Source organism: Danio rerio, chromosome 2 (genome assembly GCF_049306965.1).
Source record: "Danio rerio strain Tuebingen ecotype United States chromosome 2, GRCz12tu, whole genome shotgun sequence".
NCBI classification, from domain to species: domain Eukaryota; kingdom Metazoa; phylum Chordata; class Actinopteri; order Cypriniformes; family Danionidae; genus Danio; species Danio rerio.
This window is the reverse complement of record NC_133177.1, coordinates 27325001-27343709: the sequence shown is the minus strand read 5'-3', so window position 1 is coordinate 27343709 and position 18709 is coordinate 27325001. Positions and strand designations below refer to the sequence as shown.

Sequence of the window (18709 nt, the reverse complement as noted above, 5' to 3'; positions counted from 1 at the left end):
TTTAAATAGTTACAACGACTTTGCTACAACTACCACAGAAAATGAAGTTGATACCTTGATGCAACACAGCTAGTTTTTAATAACATATAAGTGTTAAAAAAAACTGACATTGCTGTTTGGCCTACTTAAACGTAACGACATTTGAGTTTTACTTCTTTAAAGCAAATAACATATGGACTACTGAACGATTAGTGACACTTTTTTCCTCTCAATAAACACCACATGAGGGAATTCACGGACCTCACCGCCATGTGATGCAACTCACAGCCAAGGATGATAAAAAAATATATTTGTTGAAGGATTGAACAGGCGAGTTGTTTATGGGGTCACTGCTCTAAAACGGATTTGAAAGAGTCGAGAGCGTCGCTTCTCGGAGATTTTTTGGGGTCGGATTTCAGCAGTCCGGAGCGCCGTGTAGCACTGAGACTGAGGCAGTCTTTGTTCAGCCACGAAGTGAGAGAGACTGGAGAGAGTCAGTCAGGAGAACAGAAAGAGAGAGAGAGAGAGTGGGTGACAACACTCTGGAAGTGTTGATATCCACGTTTTTGCACTAATCTCATGCTTGGACTTTTGAACAAAAATGAAATTTCGGTAAGTGGATGGGATGTTTGATCAACAGTTGTTTATGTTACTATAAGCTATTTATGTTGAACATCACTGCCTTCATTCATTTAGCCTCCTGTCGTGGCTCGTTGGTGCACATCTCGCCTTGGGTTATCTCTCCTCTGCGCTTCATGTCATGGAAGGTAGGGGAATACTCTTTTATTACTTTTGGGTGCACTTGAGCAGCTGTGAAGACACAATTTACACCACCGGGTTGCACTAAATCCTGCACGTCTAAACGGTTATATTAAGAGACATTTCTACCTGAAGTGACCCCGTCCAACATGAAAAAGGATAGAAACTTATAGTAAAATTGTTTAACCATAAAGTGCTTGAATTAGTTTGTTATGATCTTTTACTAGCTGTGTGTGTGTTAATAAAACAACTGATATATATACCACAAATCATCCACTACCAGGTTTTGTACAACTGTAGTAAATGGCATATTACTGTGGTATAAACTAAAGCATACTACAGTATTTATTGTTTATCAGTTTGCTACCGTTAATACTACAGTCAACTGTTGCATTCTTTATTCAATAAACAAGTATAATAAATATTTATATAATATTTAAAAAAGCTGACATTGCAATATTTTATTTTTCTACAATAAATTACACGATATTAGTTTTTTTTATAAGATAGTTCAAATAGCTGTATTTGATGTTTTTTTTATGGAACCTAACAGTATTCAGGTACAGAAATTGAATAATCACAAAACTATAGCTTTGTTTTTACTTTGAAAAATAAATATTTGGAAAAAAAAATCTAAGATTTTTTTGCAAATCAAAAATACTTAAATGCAATTCTCTAACTCCAACTATTATTTAGACTCAACATTGCATATCTTGTGATGTGACTCTAGCGGATGTGGACATTGCGATGTGGATGCTGAAACAATATACAGTATAGTGCAGCCCTAATTCATACTAGTAATCCATTTGATCTTGATACTATTAATATGTTATGGTAATTCTAAATCAGCCAAGACAAATTCTTTGTCAAATTCCTAATCAGCCAAGTTTTCTACAACTATAGGGTACATTAAAGTGCAGAACATCAGAGTTTACTGTAATTAAAACTAAAGAATACTACAGTATTTAGTGCAGTCTTTAAGTTCATGATATTTTTACTACAGTATTCTTTAGCATTCATTTACAAAGCGATGTAAATAATATACACAATTTAATTCACTCTACTATATGGTTGTAACACTATAATATTTATTATAAATTAATGTACATTTTTTATACATTTTTCTCTGTGTGTAACAAAATCATAATTTGTAGTTTCCATAGATTAACTACAATAATTATGGCTTTTTGGTTCGATTTGTAGTAAAACTAAAGGTTAAAATCACTTTAATTTTGTTCTGTGCATTTTAAACAGTTTAGCCATATATGCCATCATTGACTTGAACCTTTTTAGATATTTACACCAGAAGTAGTCTTTATTTTCAGTAATTTTACAGTGTTGATGGGGCAACATTAGATAATTATTCAAAGAAAACTTGCAAATCTGACACCTGTAGGTGTTTAAATGAAAAATGTGGCACAATGTTGTAGACAATCAAGATGAGGATTTATGATGTACGTTTGTAGCCATAAACACTTAAACACTTAACTTTTATTGATGAATTAGAGTAGAAGGAATTAAATGAAACCAGCCATAATAGTACACCAGAGAGAAGTACACCAGTTGTAGATCTTATGATTACTTATGATCATTTGGCAAAATTCTAATCAGATCAAAAATGCCTGGGAGATTTGCAGCTTTATTATGCTCATAGACATGCATGCGATTTCAAATCTAGACTGATTTCAGGTATTTGTACAGTATTAGATTATAAAAGGAAATTCTTTTAAAGACAATGTGGACAGTTTTGGTTGTTTAACCCAAAATTAAAGTTACAATGTGCATTACATACCATGTCCTAACCACTTATGGCTCAACAAGACTTCAGCAACATGCAGTTTATCCTTGTCTGCCATAAACATGATGTGACAAAACATAAACATTTAAATACCAGCCACTGCATTTTCAATGAAATGGTAAGCATTATATTAAAATTAATACTTATTTAACCTATTTAAGATTATTAAAAGTACATAGGCTGAATGACTAATGGAGTCACTATTCCGACTTTCATTTTAAAACCAAAACTATTATTAGATGAACTGACAGCTGCTGCTTTCAGTTGTATGGCAATAAATGTCACATATAATCATATTTAAACTCACATTTGTAGAATTTAACACTGAATAAAGCACATAATCTATACCTGAGGTAACAATTGTCATAGTTGTTCATGCTGTTGTTTTGAGAAACTTTTAGAAACTCACAGATTGTTAGGACAAAAACTTGTTTTAACAGTTAGGAAAGAGGGTCAGTGCTTCTCCCTCATCTCTGTGATCCAATCAACCTACTTTACTCATCATATACCCAAAATTTACTCACGATCATCCTCGATTAATCCTTTATGAGTATCTTTTATTTATTCAACAAACAAATATATATAACTGGTAGCCTTTGACATTCATTGTAGAAAATAAAATATATTGTCAGTGGCTACCAGTTTCCAAAATTCTTCAAAAGATTTTCTCTTGTGTTCATTAGATAAGGGAAACTCAAATAGGTTTGAAACAAGTAGAAGTAAATGAATACAGAGTTTTAATCTTGGGTTAAACTCTCCCTTTAATATCACTTGTAATTTGATGACATCCAGTAAACACTGAGTTTTGTGATTATCCCAGTGTCTGATGCCACCTATAGAATCGTTCAGGTAAAATCGTTCAGGTGATCTCTCTTTTATTGACGTATGCCCAACCTTAGAATAGTATTACAGTCTACATTTTTCAACACAATTATGTGCTCAGACATCTGGTTTGACCAAAAATTGTGGAGTAAACTGTTAAAATATCCTCTCTGTACTGGTTAGTTAATGAGCTCACTGTCTTCAAAAGGCAATCATCCAAACAGCATGACAGCCACGTAACTTGAGATACTCACCACTGACCCGAAGAGCCACACTTAAAACATCTTAAGGAATAATTGTTAATTACTTTACAACAGAGTTTATATGTAAACATTAGACTTGTCTGTCATATTAGGTACATTTTGCTAGCATCAAATTGGCCTCATTTTTTGCCTTTATATTCTTTGTTCCATAGATTCAAAAGGTTTTCATCCATATTGACATGATAGGATCACATATGTGCTGCAGATTTGTTGGCTGCACTTCTGTTATGTGAATCTCATATTCCTGCGCATCACAAAGGTGCTCTACTGGATTGAGTGCTGGTAAATGTGGGGGCCATGCGAGTTTAGAGAACTCACTGTCATGTTAAAAAAAAACCTGTTTTCGATTATTTGAACTTGAAATTTGCACCACACTAACCTGCGTGAAGTAGTATCCCAAGATGGCAACTGTGATTATAAAGGATGGACATGGTTAGCAATACTACTTAAGTTGGCTGTGGGTTTTAAAAGTGCCATTGAGAGTATTGTGATTCTATGGGCCCTATCATACTCCCGACGCAAATAGGCGCAAGTGAGATTGGTGAGATTTCTTGCCATTTTCAGACCAGCACAACCTAAATTTTCACGTTTTGCACCACATTGTTTAAAAAGCAAATGCATTTGCGCTACTTTCTGGACTCATGGACATGCTGATCTATAAAGGAGGTGTGTTAAGATACATTGCTGACGTGTTGCTTTTTGTGGAACTAAAATAGACAGTGTCATTGACCAACAAAATCTGGTCTAACGTCCAGCGCAAAGCGTTATTCATGCACCTACGTATGTGGGTTCAAACACTTACACATTGCTTAATACACACATTGCTTAATACACAAATATCTTTACAAATGAATAAAAATAAAGGATTCAAATGTTTCAACAATTATTATTTTCAGCATGAATATAAAAACCACTACCTTTATGCCTTCTTCACCTCGGGGTGCTTTTTCCAGTTTATTCATTACAATTTGTATTTGTATAATGTTATTATTATTAGCAGTATTATTTAATACGTGCATATTTATTATTTATTATTTATTATTTATTATTTATTATTTGTTTTAGCAAGTTTAGAAACCAGAACCTGTCAGGTTTTGGAGACTTATGCATCCTTATATGTGGCATAAGAATAGGACTTGTGTTTGGATATAATTCAGTTTCTTGACCACATTTCATTATTATTGTTCATTTATTAGCTTGCTGGAAATTAGAACTTAATTCACAAATAGTTTTAAAACAAATCTTTGCGCTTAACAAACAATATTAAATATGTAGACTAATAGATGTCTTCAGTGGAATGAGTTTCCAACGTTTCCTTGAAAAGTTTGTGAAAGTTAAGCAGTAAAGTAAAGAGTAAATGTAAAGTAAACAGAGAGTTAAGAGGCTGAATGGAGGACCCTCATTCTTTAACCTCGTGCTGCAGATGCTGTTTAACTGTATTTTTTCTAGTCCATGGAATCAGTTTTGACCGTTTCCTTATCCATGAAAGGAAAGGAGTAATAGTAAAAATAAAGTAAACAGAGAGTTAAGATGCCGAATGGAGGAGGCATATTATTTTTCCTCGTGCTGCAGATGCTCTGTTTAACTATTTTTTCGGTAGTGAATCGTTGAGTTTTTCCACTTACAAAGTCTGCCATATAAAAAGCAAATGCACCATGGCGTGATGCTACTGACTCTTAAAGGGAATGTGAGATGAGACTGATTGGTTAAATACACGTTATGCTCAAACCACACCCATAACTCATTAAGAGAATAAGCACAACCTTGTTAGACCATGCGCAGGGGCGCAGAGTATATATTTTCATGCTTAAAATGGCAAAAGTATATTCGGACACACCCTTAATGCTTTTGCGCCATGCCCTTTAGACCTTGTGTCTAGTTCATTAAAATACAGCCCTATACTGTATGTTAAATTGTTCTCTAATTTCTGCATAGTACATTTGTGGTTTAGTTAATTACTAAATTGTCCAGTAACAGTTTTATATGCTTACTTATAACCACAGGAATTACCCCTAGATTGAAAAGCTCAGTTTTGACCATAATTGCAACAATTATGAATATTAATGAGCTCTGTTCTGACGCAAAAGAATTAAATTCATCAAAAAAATGAAACAAAGTGTGTAGGTCTTGTCACCAAACCTTTTAAGTAAAGTGATGGAGAGGTTTATTTTAGTTAGTAGGATTGAGTGTGCTATATTTAAGCCTTCAGGAAACCTATTTCACTCCTGAGTTGTGTTTTGAATGTAATATAGGCTAAATTATCGCTATACTCTGAAAAAGAGAATGACAGAGATGTATAGAATGAAGCTATAATGTATATGAAAATACAGGCAGGAATTAATTTAACAGGTTTTACATTAGAACAAAGAAACAGTTTGAGACTCACAATATATCATTACCATGTAATAACTGTTATTGTTATGCTATGCCTAGGTATAGCCACATTTTAATTGTATGGCAACTATATTTTCTGCTCATATTGTATTTCCGAAAGTCTCCCCACACCATTACACTATCAGATACCTGAACCACCAATACAAGACATCATGAATCCAGAACTTCTTTTCATTTTGTCAGACCATTCTCTGCAAATTCTATCGTAAAACCAGCCTGTCTGGCACAAACAACCATGCCAAACTCAAAGCAATTTAAATCACATTTTTAACAGCATTTTCAGTCTTGTTAATGTTATAGCTCATTAGCAAGATGTTATATTATAGGACAGTTAATAGCATATGGTGATGCAGTAGGTAGTGTTGTTGCCTTACAGCAAGAAGGTCGCTGGTTCAAGCCTCGGCTGGGACAGTTGGCGTTTCTGAGTTTGCATGTTCTCTCCACTTTGGCATGGGTTTCCTTCAGGTGCTCCAGTTTCCCTCACAGTCCAAAGATATGTGGTACAGGTGAATTGTATAAGCTAAGTTGTCTGTGGTGTATGAGTGTATATGGATGTTAATGGATGTTTTATGGATGCGTAAAACATATGCTGGATAAGTTGGGGGTTCAATCTGCTGTGGTGACTCCAGATTAATAACGGGACTAAGTCGAAAAGAAAATGAATGAATGAATAATAGCTTAAGCTGACTGTACATTAACAATTGGTAATGTAAAACATATTATTAGTACACACTACTGTTCATTTACACTATTTTTCATTTTCAGCATCATTTAACCGGTCTTCAGAATCTTCCAAAAATCATTCTAAAATGATGATTTAAGAAATATTTCTTATATTCAATTCAGTTCATGTTTATTTGTATAGCGCTTTTCACAATAATTAAACAATGTTAAAAACAGCAATGCTGTTCATATGGATTAATTTATGGATTAACTAAAAATGGTATAACTAAAAGAAGGGCAACAATGTTATCATTAAAGTGAATGCTACTGGCCACAGACTTGAAATGTAGTATATGTAGAACTAAACTTTAACCAATATTAATAACTGTTGTAAAATGCATACAACTCTGGAAAAAAAATTATTGAGAGACCACTGCAAAATATAAATATATAAATATAAAATAAATAAATTAAAATGTAAATTTATTTTTGCCAAGCACTGAAAGTGTATTCTATATTTCAAATACATATATTGTTCTTTAAAATGTAGAAAAATTATGAAGAAAGTCCTAGATAAAAGCAAAGAGGATGTATTTTTTTTAAAAACCCACATGCTTGCAAACACACACACACACACACACACACACACACACACACACGCTTATATGCTTCTTGGCTTCCTATTAGTTGCTCATGTTGATTTTATGCCACCTTTAGTGCAAATATTCAAGCCGCTGGCTACATTTAATGGCAGGTGACCCTCTTGCTTACATTCCAGAGGTATATTTCAGTAGGGTTTAGGTCTGGAGTTTGCGATGGCTGTGATAAGGTCTTGCTCTGGTTGTCCTCCATCCACACCTTGACTGGACTGGTTGTGGATAAAGAATTGTCCTGAAATACCAATGCCTTAACCTGGGGAACATTGTCAGAGCGGAAGAAAGCATTTCTTCTTTTTGAGATGTTTTGTATTCTGTAACTGTGGGATTTGAACCAGTAACAGGTTTGAATGTTAAATGTTGTCTTTGTTAAATGTTGGCTTAGCTTTAGCAATGAAGCTGTTTGATGATCGATTCAACACTTGTTTTTATCTCTAAATCATTAGTATATCGGGTCTCTGGGCATTTTCTTACTGATCTACATATTTTTTTTAAACCATCTTACAGAGATTGTTCAAGTGAAGGTGATAATTCACCCAAAAACTAAAATGTAATCACCATTTTCTCACCCTTAGGTGGTTCCGAACATGCATGAGTTTCTATTTTCTGTTAAACACAAAAAAGATAGTTTTAAGAATGTTGGAAACCTGTAACCATTGTCGTTTGACACCCAGTGGCTGAACTAGGTATTACATTCCTTGATCAAAACAATTGCAAGCGCAGGTTGCCAGATTGAGGAGCGAGTCTGACTTAAGTTGTGTTTTAAATGAAAGCAATGGCATGCGATAGAAGGAATATTTTCCTTATTAAAAGGAGTTCTAACCAACACCTCAAATTAATGAATTAGAAACGGGGCGGGTTAAATGACCAAAACAAAGACAGACGTTCTGGCATGGAAAACACATTTTCAAAGCAAAATATCTGACTTCAGCACTGTTTTTCAGATAAAATATGAGTTTGTCAACTTAACAGTTCCAAGTTGTTTTTAAAGGTGCACTATGTAAGTTTGACAGCTAGCTCTCTGCTACTCTTACATGGTTGCCCTCTAAAGCTAAGCAGGGCTGCGCCCGGTCAGTACCTGGATGGACCACATGAGAAAGCTAGGTTGCTGCCAGAGCGCTCAACCTGTGGTCTGTGTGGGTCCTAATGCCCCAGTACAGTGAAGGGGACTCTATACTGCTCAGTGAGTGCCGTCTTTTAGATGAGACGTGTAGCGAGGCAGAGGGAAAACACATACACAGTGGCGTTGGGTTACAAACAAGTCCGCGGAGGGTGCTTTATTTACAAAGTGAACAAGTGAAATGCGGTGCTCTTTGAGGGGTAGGTGCTCTGGTGCTCTGGGGAGAAGGTAAAGTAGAGTGAGAGTTCGGGTGCTGGATGGATCACGAGCTGGAGTCCGCTGTGGGAGAGAGACAGAGAGACACATGTGTTAGCGCAGGGAGTCATGTCAGAATGAAGCTCATCTTACTTGTGTGTGGGGCTGGCTTTTATGTCTCTCCTCTTATTGAGCTCCAGCTGTAAGCGATCTTGTGTGGATGAGGTGCCAGCTAGGGTGAATCTTGGACCAGGGCGACGTGGCATCGGTATACTCGCTACAGACGTTAAACCGAGGTCCTGACTCTCTGTGGTCGTTAAAAATCCCAAGATGTAATTCAAGAAAGAGTAGGGGTTTAACCCTGGCATCCTGGCCAAATTTGCCCACTGTCCTCTGTCCATCATGGCCTCCTAACCATCCCCATATCATAATTGGTGTGTGGTCTGCCGCAATATGGCTGACGTCGCGTCATCCAGGTGGATGCTGCACACTGGTGGTGGATGAGGAGATTCACCCCAAACATGGTAAAGCGCTTTGAGTGTCTAGAAAAATGCTATATACATGTAAGGAATTATAAACAAGTATGTTTGCTTGGCATGTTTCTTAAATATCTGCAAACATATTATAATTATATATGTTGTATAATTGTATAAATATATACAATTATAATGTTTTTGTGCTTTTAGAAAAGTAAAAAACTTACATACAGCACCTTTAAGTGATGCAACTAATAACGTATTACAGTGAAGGCTTATATTTACCAAATGTTAGTGGAGGGCACTGTATAAAACTGTTTAATTGTTTACCTTTCATCTGTCACTGATGTGTTTTCGTGGTTGTGGTCTGTGGGTTACATTTTGTCTCCTTTTAAGCAACTTTTTAGATCCTTCTGCCTACAGCACTGCAGTAAACCAAATCACCTTAGATGAGTGAATTGTATCCATTCTTTATTTTTTAATTCCTTCAAGTCAGATGCAGACCTTAAAAGTGACATCATTGATTAGCAGGAAGTTCCGCTCTGCAGTTTTTTCTGATGTACAATACACCCATTTAGCCTTTACAATGATATATTGCGCTCATTGGAAAATACACAGCATGGAAAAAACACATCAGCTTCCAGTCCACCCCGCACAACAAACCCATCTCTGCCAGGGCAGTCTGTGTAGGGGTCAGACTGAGTTAGAGAAGGGTCTGAATGGATGGCTGTTGTCCACTGTTGTGTTTTCTAACTACTGTAGTAACTAGGGCTTCTCTACAATGTGCTGGTGCATGTGATTACCAACAGTACTTTCTACAGACAGGCAGTTCAAGTACACACTGTAATCATCCTGGAAATAAGGTAATGCAGCTTTAGTTTGAAAGCTTGTTTGTTTGTGAAAAACACAGTGGGGAGTATGTTTAAATAATTTAGTTTATCTATTATTATTATATGATGATGATAATTATTATCAAATAATATTGTCCAAAGTCCAGAAGAATTGAGTACCCTAAATTGTCCGTAGTGTATGTGTGTGAATGAGTGTGAATAGCTGAAAGAGCATCCGCTGCGTAAAACATATGCTGGATAAGTTGGTGGTTCATTCCGCTGTGGAGACCCCAGGTTAATAAAGGGACTAAGTCAAAAAGAAAATGAATGAATGGATTTCGGTCGCGGAGGCAGCAGTCTTAGGAGAGAACCCCAGACTTTTCTCTCCCCAGACACTTCCTCCAGCTCTTCCAGGGGGATCCTGAGGCGTTGCCAGGTCAGCCGAGAGACATAGTCCCTCCAACGTGTCCTGGGTCTTCCCAGAGGCCTCCTCCCGGTGGGACATGCCTGGAACACCTCCCTAGGTAGGCGTCCACCTCACAGCAAGAAGTTCACTGGTTCGAGCCTCAGCTGGGTCAGTTGACATTTCTGTGTGGAGTTTGCATGTTCTACCCATGTTTGCGTGGGTTTCCTCCGGTCGCTCTGGTTTCCCCCACAAGTCCAAAGACATAAGCTATTGGTGAATTGGGTAAGCTTAATTGTCCGTAGTGTATATGTGCGAATGAGAGTTTATTGGTGTTTCCCAGTGATGGGTTGCACTATAAAAGCATCCGCAGCTTAAAACATATGCTGGCGGTTTATTCCGCTGTGGCAACTCCTGATAAATAAAAAGACTAAACCGACAAAAAAAAAAAAAAGAACCTTCTGGTCATGTACTAAAATTCAGCCGAAAATATAATATTTTATATACTACAAAGAATTACAAGAAGGTTTCATAATTTATATTATTATGCAGGCATCCCCCCAAAAAACATTCTGAAGTCCACTTTTTCTCTCTCTGTGGGTTTTTGTTGTTCTCTATGTAGTTTTGAAATGACTTTGAGCAGCCTGTTCTCCTCCGCTACTGTCAGTCAAGTGTGAGCTCCAGGTGGGTGATTGAGCATTTGAGACTGGACAGGACGTGGGGGCCTGGACATTCCTATCATTCCCTGCCCATCGCCAACCCTCAGGGACTCTGCTTTATAATGAGCAATGTCAACTCCCTTCAAACATTACCTGCAGACTTCACCATTACCCTAAAGAGGGAGTTATGATGATGTATAGCATGTCCTGCTGTTGCCATGTTCATGCTAAACCCCTGTTCATATTTGTGTAAAAGTTAGAGGAGAACAGGGCACAACCTGTAAATTTCTCACTCTGTGTGAATCCTCTTGGGGTCAGAGTAAATATATTGCTAAGTTAATTTCATGCTTGTATAATACAAATATTTGGTTGTGTATCATTATTAACTTGCAAACTATTTTTCTTTATTCAACCTAAAATAATTAAAGCATAATGGGACGTGTAACATCACTTTTAGTTGACTCCATGGCAAAAGTATTTTTTTATTTTAAAAATTTTTTAAATTTAGTTTTCAGGGTTTTCACCTTTAATTGATATGACAGTAGAGAGTTTAGACAGGAAAGTGTGGGGAGCAGTGAGAGGGAAAGGCTTAGCATAGGTACTTAAGATAGGAATTGAACACCAGAGTGCCATGTGTCGACACACTAACCAGTACACCACTGACGCCAACGCAAAAATATGTGTTAAATATTTAAAGCTATATTGTCATCTAATTAAATACAAAATCGTTTAAGTTTAAAACTATTCTTGGACATTGCAAACGACAAAAAAAAAAAAAAAAAAAAAGATGCTGAGTAGTTTTAGCTTTTGCCACACTACTGCACACTATTTGGGAAAATCTGTGTGCCTTTAATCTTTTAACAACAGGAAAACAATTAAAAACCATTTCTATTTTAAGCAGTCAAGATGCATCGCGGCTGAATAACTTTAAAACAGAAACTAAAGCTTTCAATATGCATTAATGCATTTCAATATATTTAGGCCAATAATTATAATTCATTACTTGCAATGAACAGAGAAGTGGTCTACAGCTTGCAAAACTATGCTTCTTCTGTATTTAAGCTTTAAGCTTTTTGTATTTAAGTTAATCACACTTCATGGCACACATGCTTCTGATGAAGTGACAATAAAAGGGATTTGATTTGATTTATTTGAGCTGTGAAATGAACAGCGCTTTAATACAATCATATTGAGCTTTGTGAAACTGACAGCACTCTAATTCAATGGCATTGTACCGTAAATATATAGGATTTGTCAGTGATGCATTGTTTTCAACTTCAAGCAGTGCTACTTGTGTTAAATTAAATGCATCTATTTTTTTCCCACACTGCACTCTGATCAGAAGGCACAAGGGGCGCCAAGCATATTTATTTTATTTTATTTTATTTTATTTTATTTCAAAAAGAATACCACAACTTTGAAAATCTGTATTTAATCAAAGAAACATGATAACAAAAGCGCTCCTAGAAACCAAATAAGCAACTAAATGAAACTTCAGAAGTTCCTTAAATCAACGACAGAAAAAGCTTAGCTACCCTTTTCTTCTTTGCAGAGTTCTTGATTTTCAAAGTTCTGGTATTCTTTTTTAATCAGCTTGTACATTTTTGTACATTTTATAATGAATAAATGAATGAGTGTCTTGCAATAAAAAACATTGATAATCCCATTTATAACAGTAAAAAAACTCACTTTGCCTTGATTCGCTTTTTTCCATTTTGTAGCTCAACAGTTTAAAAAACAAAAGTTATGTTAAATTAGAAATGACAATCTCTGTTAAAGGCATTCCCCCAAAATTCCCCATCTCTCTTTTCTCAGATGGGATGGAGGACCAAATCAAAGGTTACTGTGGGCCAACTTTGGTCTGCGTGCCTTAGTTTGGGCATCTCTGCTCATTATTCTTCTCTAGGCATTATTCTTCTCTTATTCATTTGTAAAAATATTTAGGATTCACCAATAGTAGATTCATTATTTGTTGACTGTTATTGGGCTATTTCAGTGAACTTCTCTCTCACTTTTTGAAACAATAATATGATAAAAATGCATATACCCCTTGACACCCCTGGTTTAAATTATGTGCCTTGCAACTTATCCCACATTAGATTTACCAGGCTCACCCCTATAAGCATTAATGGCAAGTCAGTTCCAAAAACTGCAGCCTAGTAACATTACATGAAATGTTTAATAGTTTCATAGTGGAAATTAAGCTGTTAAATGTCAAAGGACTGGATTGGTCCATGTAAACACATATAAAACCGAACATTTCCTGCTCTCAAGAAAGCTTGCATATCTAAATGAAGAACCGGCGGGTGTGGGCTGATGGCGTGAAGGAAACAGACGTGAGACAGAAGCAGCATTGATCTGGAGCGTCTCTCTGCTCTTATAGGTGTGTGAGGAGCTTATAATGACCTGAGTCAGAGTGAAGAACACTGGACCACTGTCTGCTCTGACACAGCTCCGCCCACACACACACAACCGCCCCGTCTGATTGGTGTAAAAACATGATGTCACGCCCTGCCTTATGTCATGGTACTAAAGAAAACTTACAAATGCATATTGCTGCAAGCTAAAGATATGTGGCAAAGTGCTCGCTTCTGTGTTGTGGTGATATGTTACCTGTGTAGTTAGTACATTTTCCACATCTTGGCACAATTATTCAAGAGAAGCAGTTTCAGTTCACTGCAAAGGGTGGTGTCTGCACTTCATATTGGCAGACATTTAAACTCTCCTGGGTGTGTGCACTAGCACTTTATTTCCATTTAAGTTAATGCTTAGATTTTCCTCTGCCTTTTTTTAAATATAGACTTTTTTTTTTTAAATATATTTACTGTTCCCATAAAGTATTTGGACGTTTTTGTGTCTTTTAATGTTCTTGTATTGACCATATTCTTACACACATGATCTGGCGCAGGCTCAGCCATCAAACCTATTTATTTTGAGACTTCCGGCCTCATTCACTTCCTTTGATTTGTCACTGAAAGAACAGCTTGTTATGTTGCTTGATGTTACAAATTGTTTTTTTCTTATTATATTATTTTATGTGTATGTATTTCATAAGCACACTTGTTTATAGAGCAAGTAGTTTGACTGTTTACTTCCGAATAACACTTCTAGTAATTTCCCCTGGCACTGAATTCCTAAATGAAGTCCTAAAACAGTTGACATCGCAGAAAACAGTCTGTTTTACTTACTTCCATATGCAGATTAAGATGAACTATATAACAGCACCTAACAGCTTATTTATTGGTTAATTTAACAGTATTCAGTTTAAATATCACAGCAAACCGGTTTACATTTTCACTGCAAAAAATGCTTTTCTTACTTAGATTTTTTTGTCTTGTTTCTAGTCCAAATATCTAAAAACTCTTAAATCAAGAAGAATTTTCTAGACAAGTAAAACATACTGTCTTGTTTTAAGATATAATATGCCAAATTAGGGTGAGTTTTTCCTTAAAACAAGCTAAATAATCTGCCAATGGAGTAAGCAAAATAGTCTTAGGTAAAATGAAAAAACAAGATTATTTTGCTTACCCCATTGGCAGATTATTTTGCTTGTTTTAAGGTAAAACTCTCTTAATATTAGCATATTATTTCTGAAAACAATACAATATATTTTTCTTGCCTAGAAAATGCTTCTAGATATAAGAATTTTTAGATATTTGGACTAGAAACGAGAAAAAAAAATCTAAGTTAGAAAATCATTTTTTGCTGTTTTGTTATTTATGAATTTTCTTGGACAGATCACTAAATAAGTGAAATATGTAATTTACTCATCCTCCGGCTATCCAATATGATTTTTGTTTGTTTAGTAAAGCATTGAAGAAGACTTTTAATTGAACCGTCAACATTTTTATTCAAAAATTGCATGACAATGGCTACTAGCACTTTGCGAGACAAAAATATAAAAAAGTCATATTCAAAGTGGATTAAAAAATCAGATTTGTGCTAAAACAAGAATGAGTGATGTTCAACAGTTTCAGGACAACTTTAATAAAATGATTTGATCCACTTAAAATGCTGACTATTGTGTACAGGCAAAACTAAATAATAACTGTTCCTCCTGATCATAAATTAAGATCTTATGACATAAAGCGATTGGTCTATGAAAGAAATTGATGACTGTTTTCAAAATTCTTACAGTACTTTTAATCAACATATTTTGGCTGGAGTCTGAAGAGATTATTTAACATTTTAAAAATGATTTAGACTTTTTAAAATATATCTTACATACAAGTGTACAAATTGTATAGCTGTTCAAATATAGCTGTCAGTTTTTACTTTTACACTGGCAGTCAAGACATTTCCCAATGGATCCATCAGAGAAGCTTTTCATTTTACACATTTTACACATTTAGATTAAGATTTTCTGGCCCTGAAAGTGACGATGACCATATCAAACACTAATAAACTGTGAAGTCAATCTTCCCATCTGAGATTGAAATTAAGTCTAATCTATAAATTCCAGAATAAACACAAGTGCAAAAATACACGTTTTGCATTTAAATAAAAAAGCAATGACAACTCATGTATGAGTTTCACTGTAAAAAATGTTGAGTTCCACACAATTCCTTATAAATTTAAGTGGATTGAACATAAAACAATAAAGTTATCCCCCTCTCAGGAAATTTAGGAATCGTGTTGATTCAGCTCATTATAAACAAGCTGCAAATTTTATTTTTATTTTTATTTTTTTTGAGTGTTACATCCACACATGCATCATGTGAACACATTCAGGGCCATTTGCAGAGGCAGTACACTACCTGACAAAAGTGGTGTAGTCTATCAAAGTTTTAGGAACAACAAAAATAACTTGACTTCTAGTTGTTCATTTGGTATCAGAAGTGGCTTATATGAAAGGCAAAGGACTATAGATTAGTCTTATTTTACCAAAATAAAATATGATCATGCCTTGATTTTTACTTATTTAATTTACTTTGTCACTTAACAGAAATAACGTACAGTATAGAATATAAAATCATGATGCAGTGGATGACTCAAATATCTGCAATGACTTAAATAACTCATTAATAAAGTAATCTGGAATGGCAAAGAAAGCATTCTTGCAGTGTTTCCAGAGTTCATCAAGATTTTTTGGATTCATCTTCAATGCCTCCTTCTTCTTACCTAGACATGCTCAATAATGTTAACCTCTGGTGACTAGACTGGCCAATCCTGGAGCACACCTTGACCTTCTTTGACTTTTTTAGGAAATTTGATGAAGTATGAGAAGGAGCACTATCCTGCTAAAGAATTTGCCCTCTCCTGTGGTTTGTAATGTAATGGGCAGCACAAATGTCTTGCTCAGGCTGTTGATGTTGCCATCCACTCTGCAGATCTCTTGCACGGCCCTATACTGAATGTAGCCCCAAACCATGATTTTTCCTTCACCAAACTTGACTGATTTCTAGTAGAATTTTGGTTCCATGTGGGTTCCAATAGGTCTACTGCAGTGTTTGTGATGATTGGGATGCAGCTCAACAGATGATTCATTAAAAAATCTCTTCTGCCACTTTTTCAATTGATCAACTAAAAGTCAAGTTATTACTTGTTGCTCTTAAAACTGGAATTGACAACAAGACTTTTGTCAGTAGGTGTAGATATTCATTTTCTTGCTCAGGCTGACTATTTTACTTCATAAGATGATTAGAAGCCACAGATTAATAGCATTTTTTTCATAGTGTACTATCCCATTAAGTGTCAAACACCGTAATGCTGCGCTCACACTAGAGTTTGTGCGTGCAAATTTCTGTAATATGGCGCTGTGAAAAGGAGCAGGATTAAAGAAGATGATTAGACCTTTAAAATAGCGAGCAATTGCTCAATATTTAAAATTTCTGTTCAGAGGTCATGTTTTGATCTTCGATTAGTTTCACGCAATCATGTGATGTGATTTTACAGGTCAGAGTTCACCAAGCTTGAACTTTTCAACGCAGCAACCTGCGTAACCTGTCGTTTTCAGTCTGACACATTCGCTTGTGTATGAATGGAAGTCTATGAGGAGAAAAGTGCAGTGTTACCGCAGCTTTAGGATCTTACTGTATATGCCTTTGCCTTTGTACAGTATAATTTATCATCGATTTTGCCTTGAAAAGCAAAAACCTACCATTTTATATTCAGTTTCTCACAAACAGCCCGTGACAACTATTTGGCTCTCTAAGTTGTAACTGTGGGGTTTCTACTTTAAGACAGCTGGAGCTAAAGATGTAAACAACTAATCAGACAACAGGCCACAAAATACTGTCTGACATCAAGTACGCTTCATCCCTGCAGTATCAGCCCATGGAATGGCTAAAAAAATAGAAAAACACACAAGTGTGGGCTTTACTGAAAAGCCTCTGGAGTGTGATTTTGATTTAATGTGGCTAAGCACTGTTTTTGTTCACCCACGAAGCCTCCTTCATTTTGCTAATTGATTACTGAAGGCCGACTACTGTCAGCTCCAGTTCTCTCACTATCGCTGATGCTAATCCCTCAGTATTAAGACCCTCACACGCATGTACGACCAATCAGTCGACACAGGGGACCACCACAATCAGACTAAAGCCAGGCAATAGTTCAAATCTATCATTGTAGCTTTCAACACTACAACAGATATCTTTTAATTTAAAGTAAACGCATTGTTAGCATGTTGGCTAATATAGCTTCACGAGATTTGGAGTATTCTCTTATGGTTAAAAAAATCTAATATTGTAAATAATAGATAAATACAGTGCCCACCATAAACAAGTACACCCCTCACAAATCTTTCTTTTAAATTCATATTATTATTAGGAGGCTATACAATATTATATGTACTGTATGCATGTACATTAGATTAGTCAGTACTAAAGTATAGGAGCAAATACCTACAATAACGGTTTAAAAACTAGTATACCCAAATTTACATGTTATGTTAGAAAAATATTAAATACAAAATTAAAAAAGAGTTTAAAAAGAGAAATATAATATTAATATTTTTTTCTTCTGGAGAAAGTCTTATTTGTTTTATTTCGACTAGAATAAAAGCAGTTTTAAATTTTTTTAAAAAACATTTTAAGGTCAAAATTATTAGATCCTTTAAGCTATATTTTTTATTGATAGTCTACAGAACAAACCATCGTTATACAATAACTTGCCTAATTACCCTAACTTGCCTAGTAAACCTAATTAACCTAGTTAAGCCTTTAAACGTCACTTTAAGCTGAATAGAAGTGTCTTGAAAAAATATATCTAGTCAAATATTATATACTGTCATCATGGCAAAGATAAAATAAATCAGTTTGTAGAAATGAGTTATTATAACAATTATTTTTAGAAATGTGTTGAAAAAATCTGCTCTCTGTTAAACAGCAATTGGGGAAAAAATAAACAGGGGGTCTAATAATTCAGGGGGGCTAATAATTCTGACTTCAACTGTATATACAGCTGAAGTCAGAATTATTAGCCCCCTTTTGAGTTTTTTTTTTTTTTTTTTCGTTTTTAAATATTTCCCAAACGATGTTTAACAGGGAAATGTTTACAGTATGTCTGATAATATTTCTTCTTCTGGAGAAAGTATTATTTGCTTTATTTCAGCTAGAATATAAGCAGTTTTAATTTTTTTTAAAGCCATTTTAAGATCAAAATTATTAGCCCCTTTAAGCTATATATTTTTACAGAACAAACCATTGTAATACAGTAACTTGCCTAATTACCCTAACCTGCCTAATTAACCTA

General features: G+C 35.2%; 1 protein-coding gene across 5 annotated transcripts in view; it reads left to right on the top strand.

Annotated features, from left to right (window-relative positions):
- The first annotated feature begins 433 nt into the window (after window positions 1-433).
- The window catches only part of col15a1b (collagen, type XV, alpha 1b), a 76413-nt gene continuing 58137 nt past the window's right edge, over window positions 434-18709 (top strand). For 4 of the 5 annotated variants that reach the window (XM_073917924.1, XM_073917919.1, XM_017358519.4 and 1 more), the window contains exons 1-2: window positions 434-591; window positions 676-746. In XM_073917924.1, coding sequence (XP_073774025.1) covers window positions 581-591; window positions 676-746 — 82 coding nt within the window. In that variant the 5' untranslated portion in view covers window positions 434-580. 5 annotated transcript variants of the gene reach the window in all.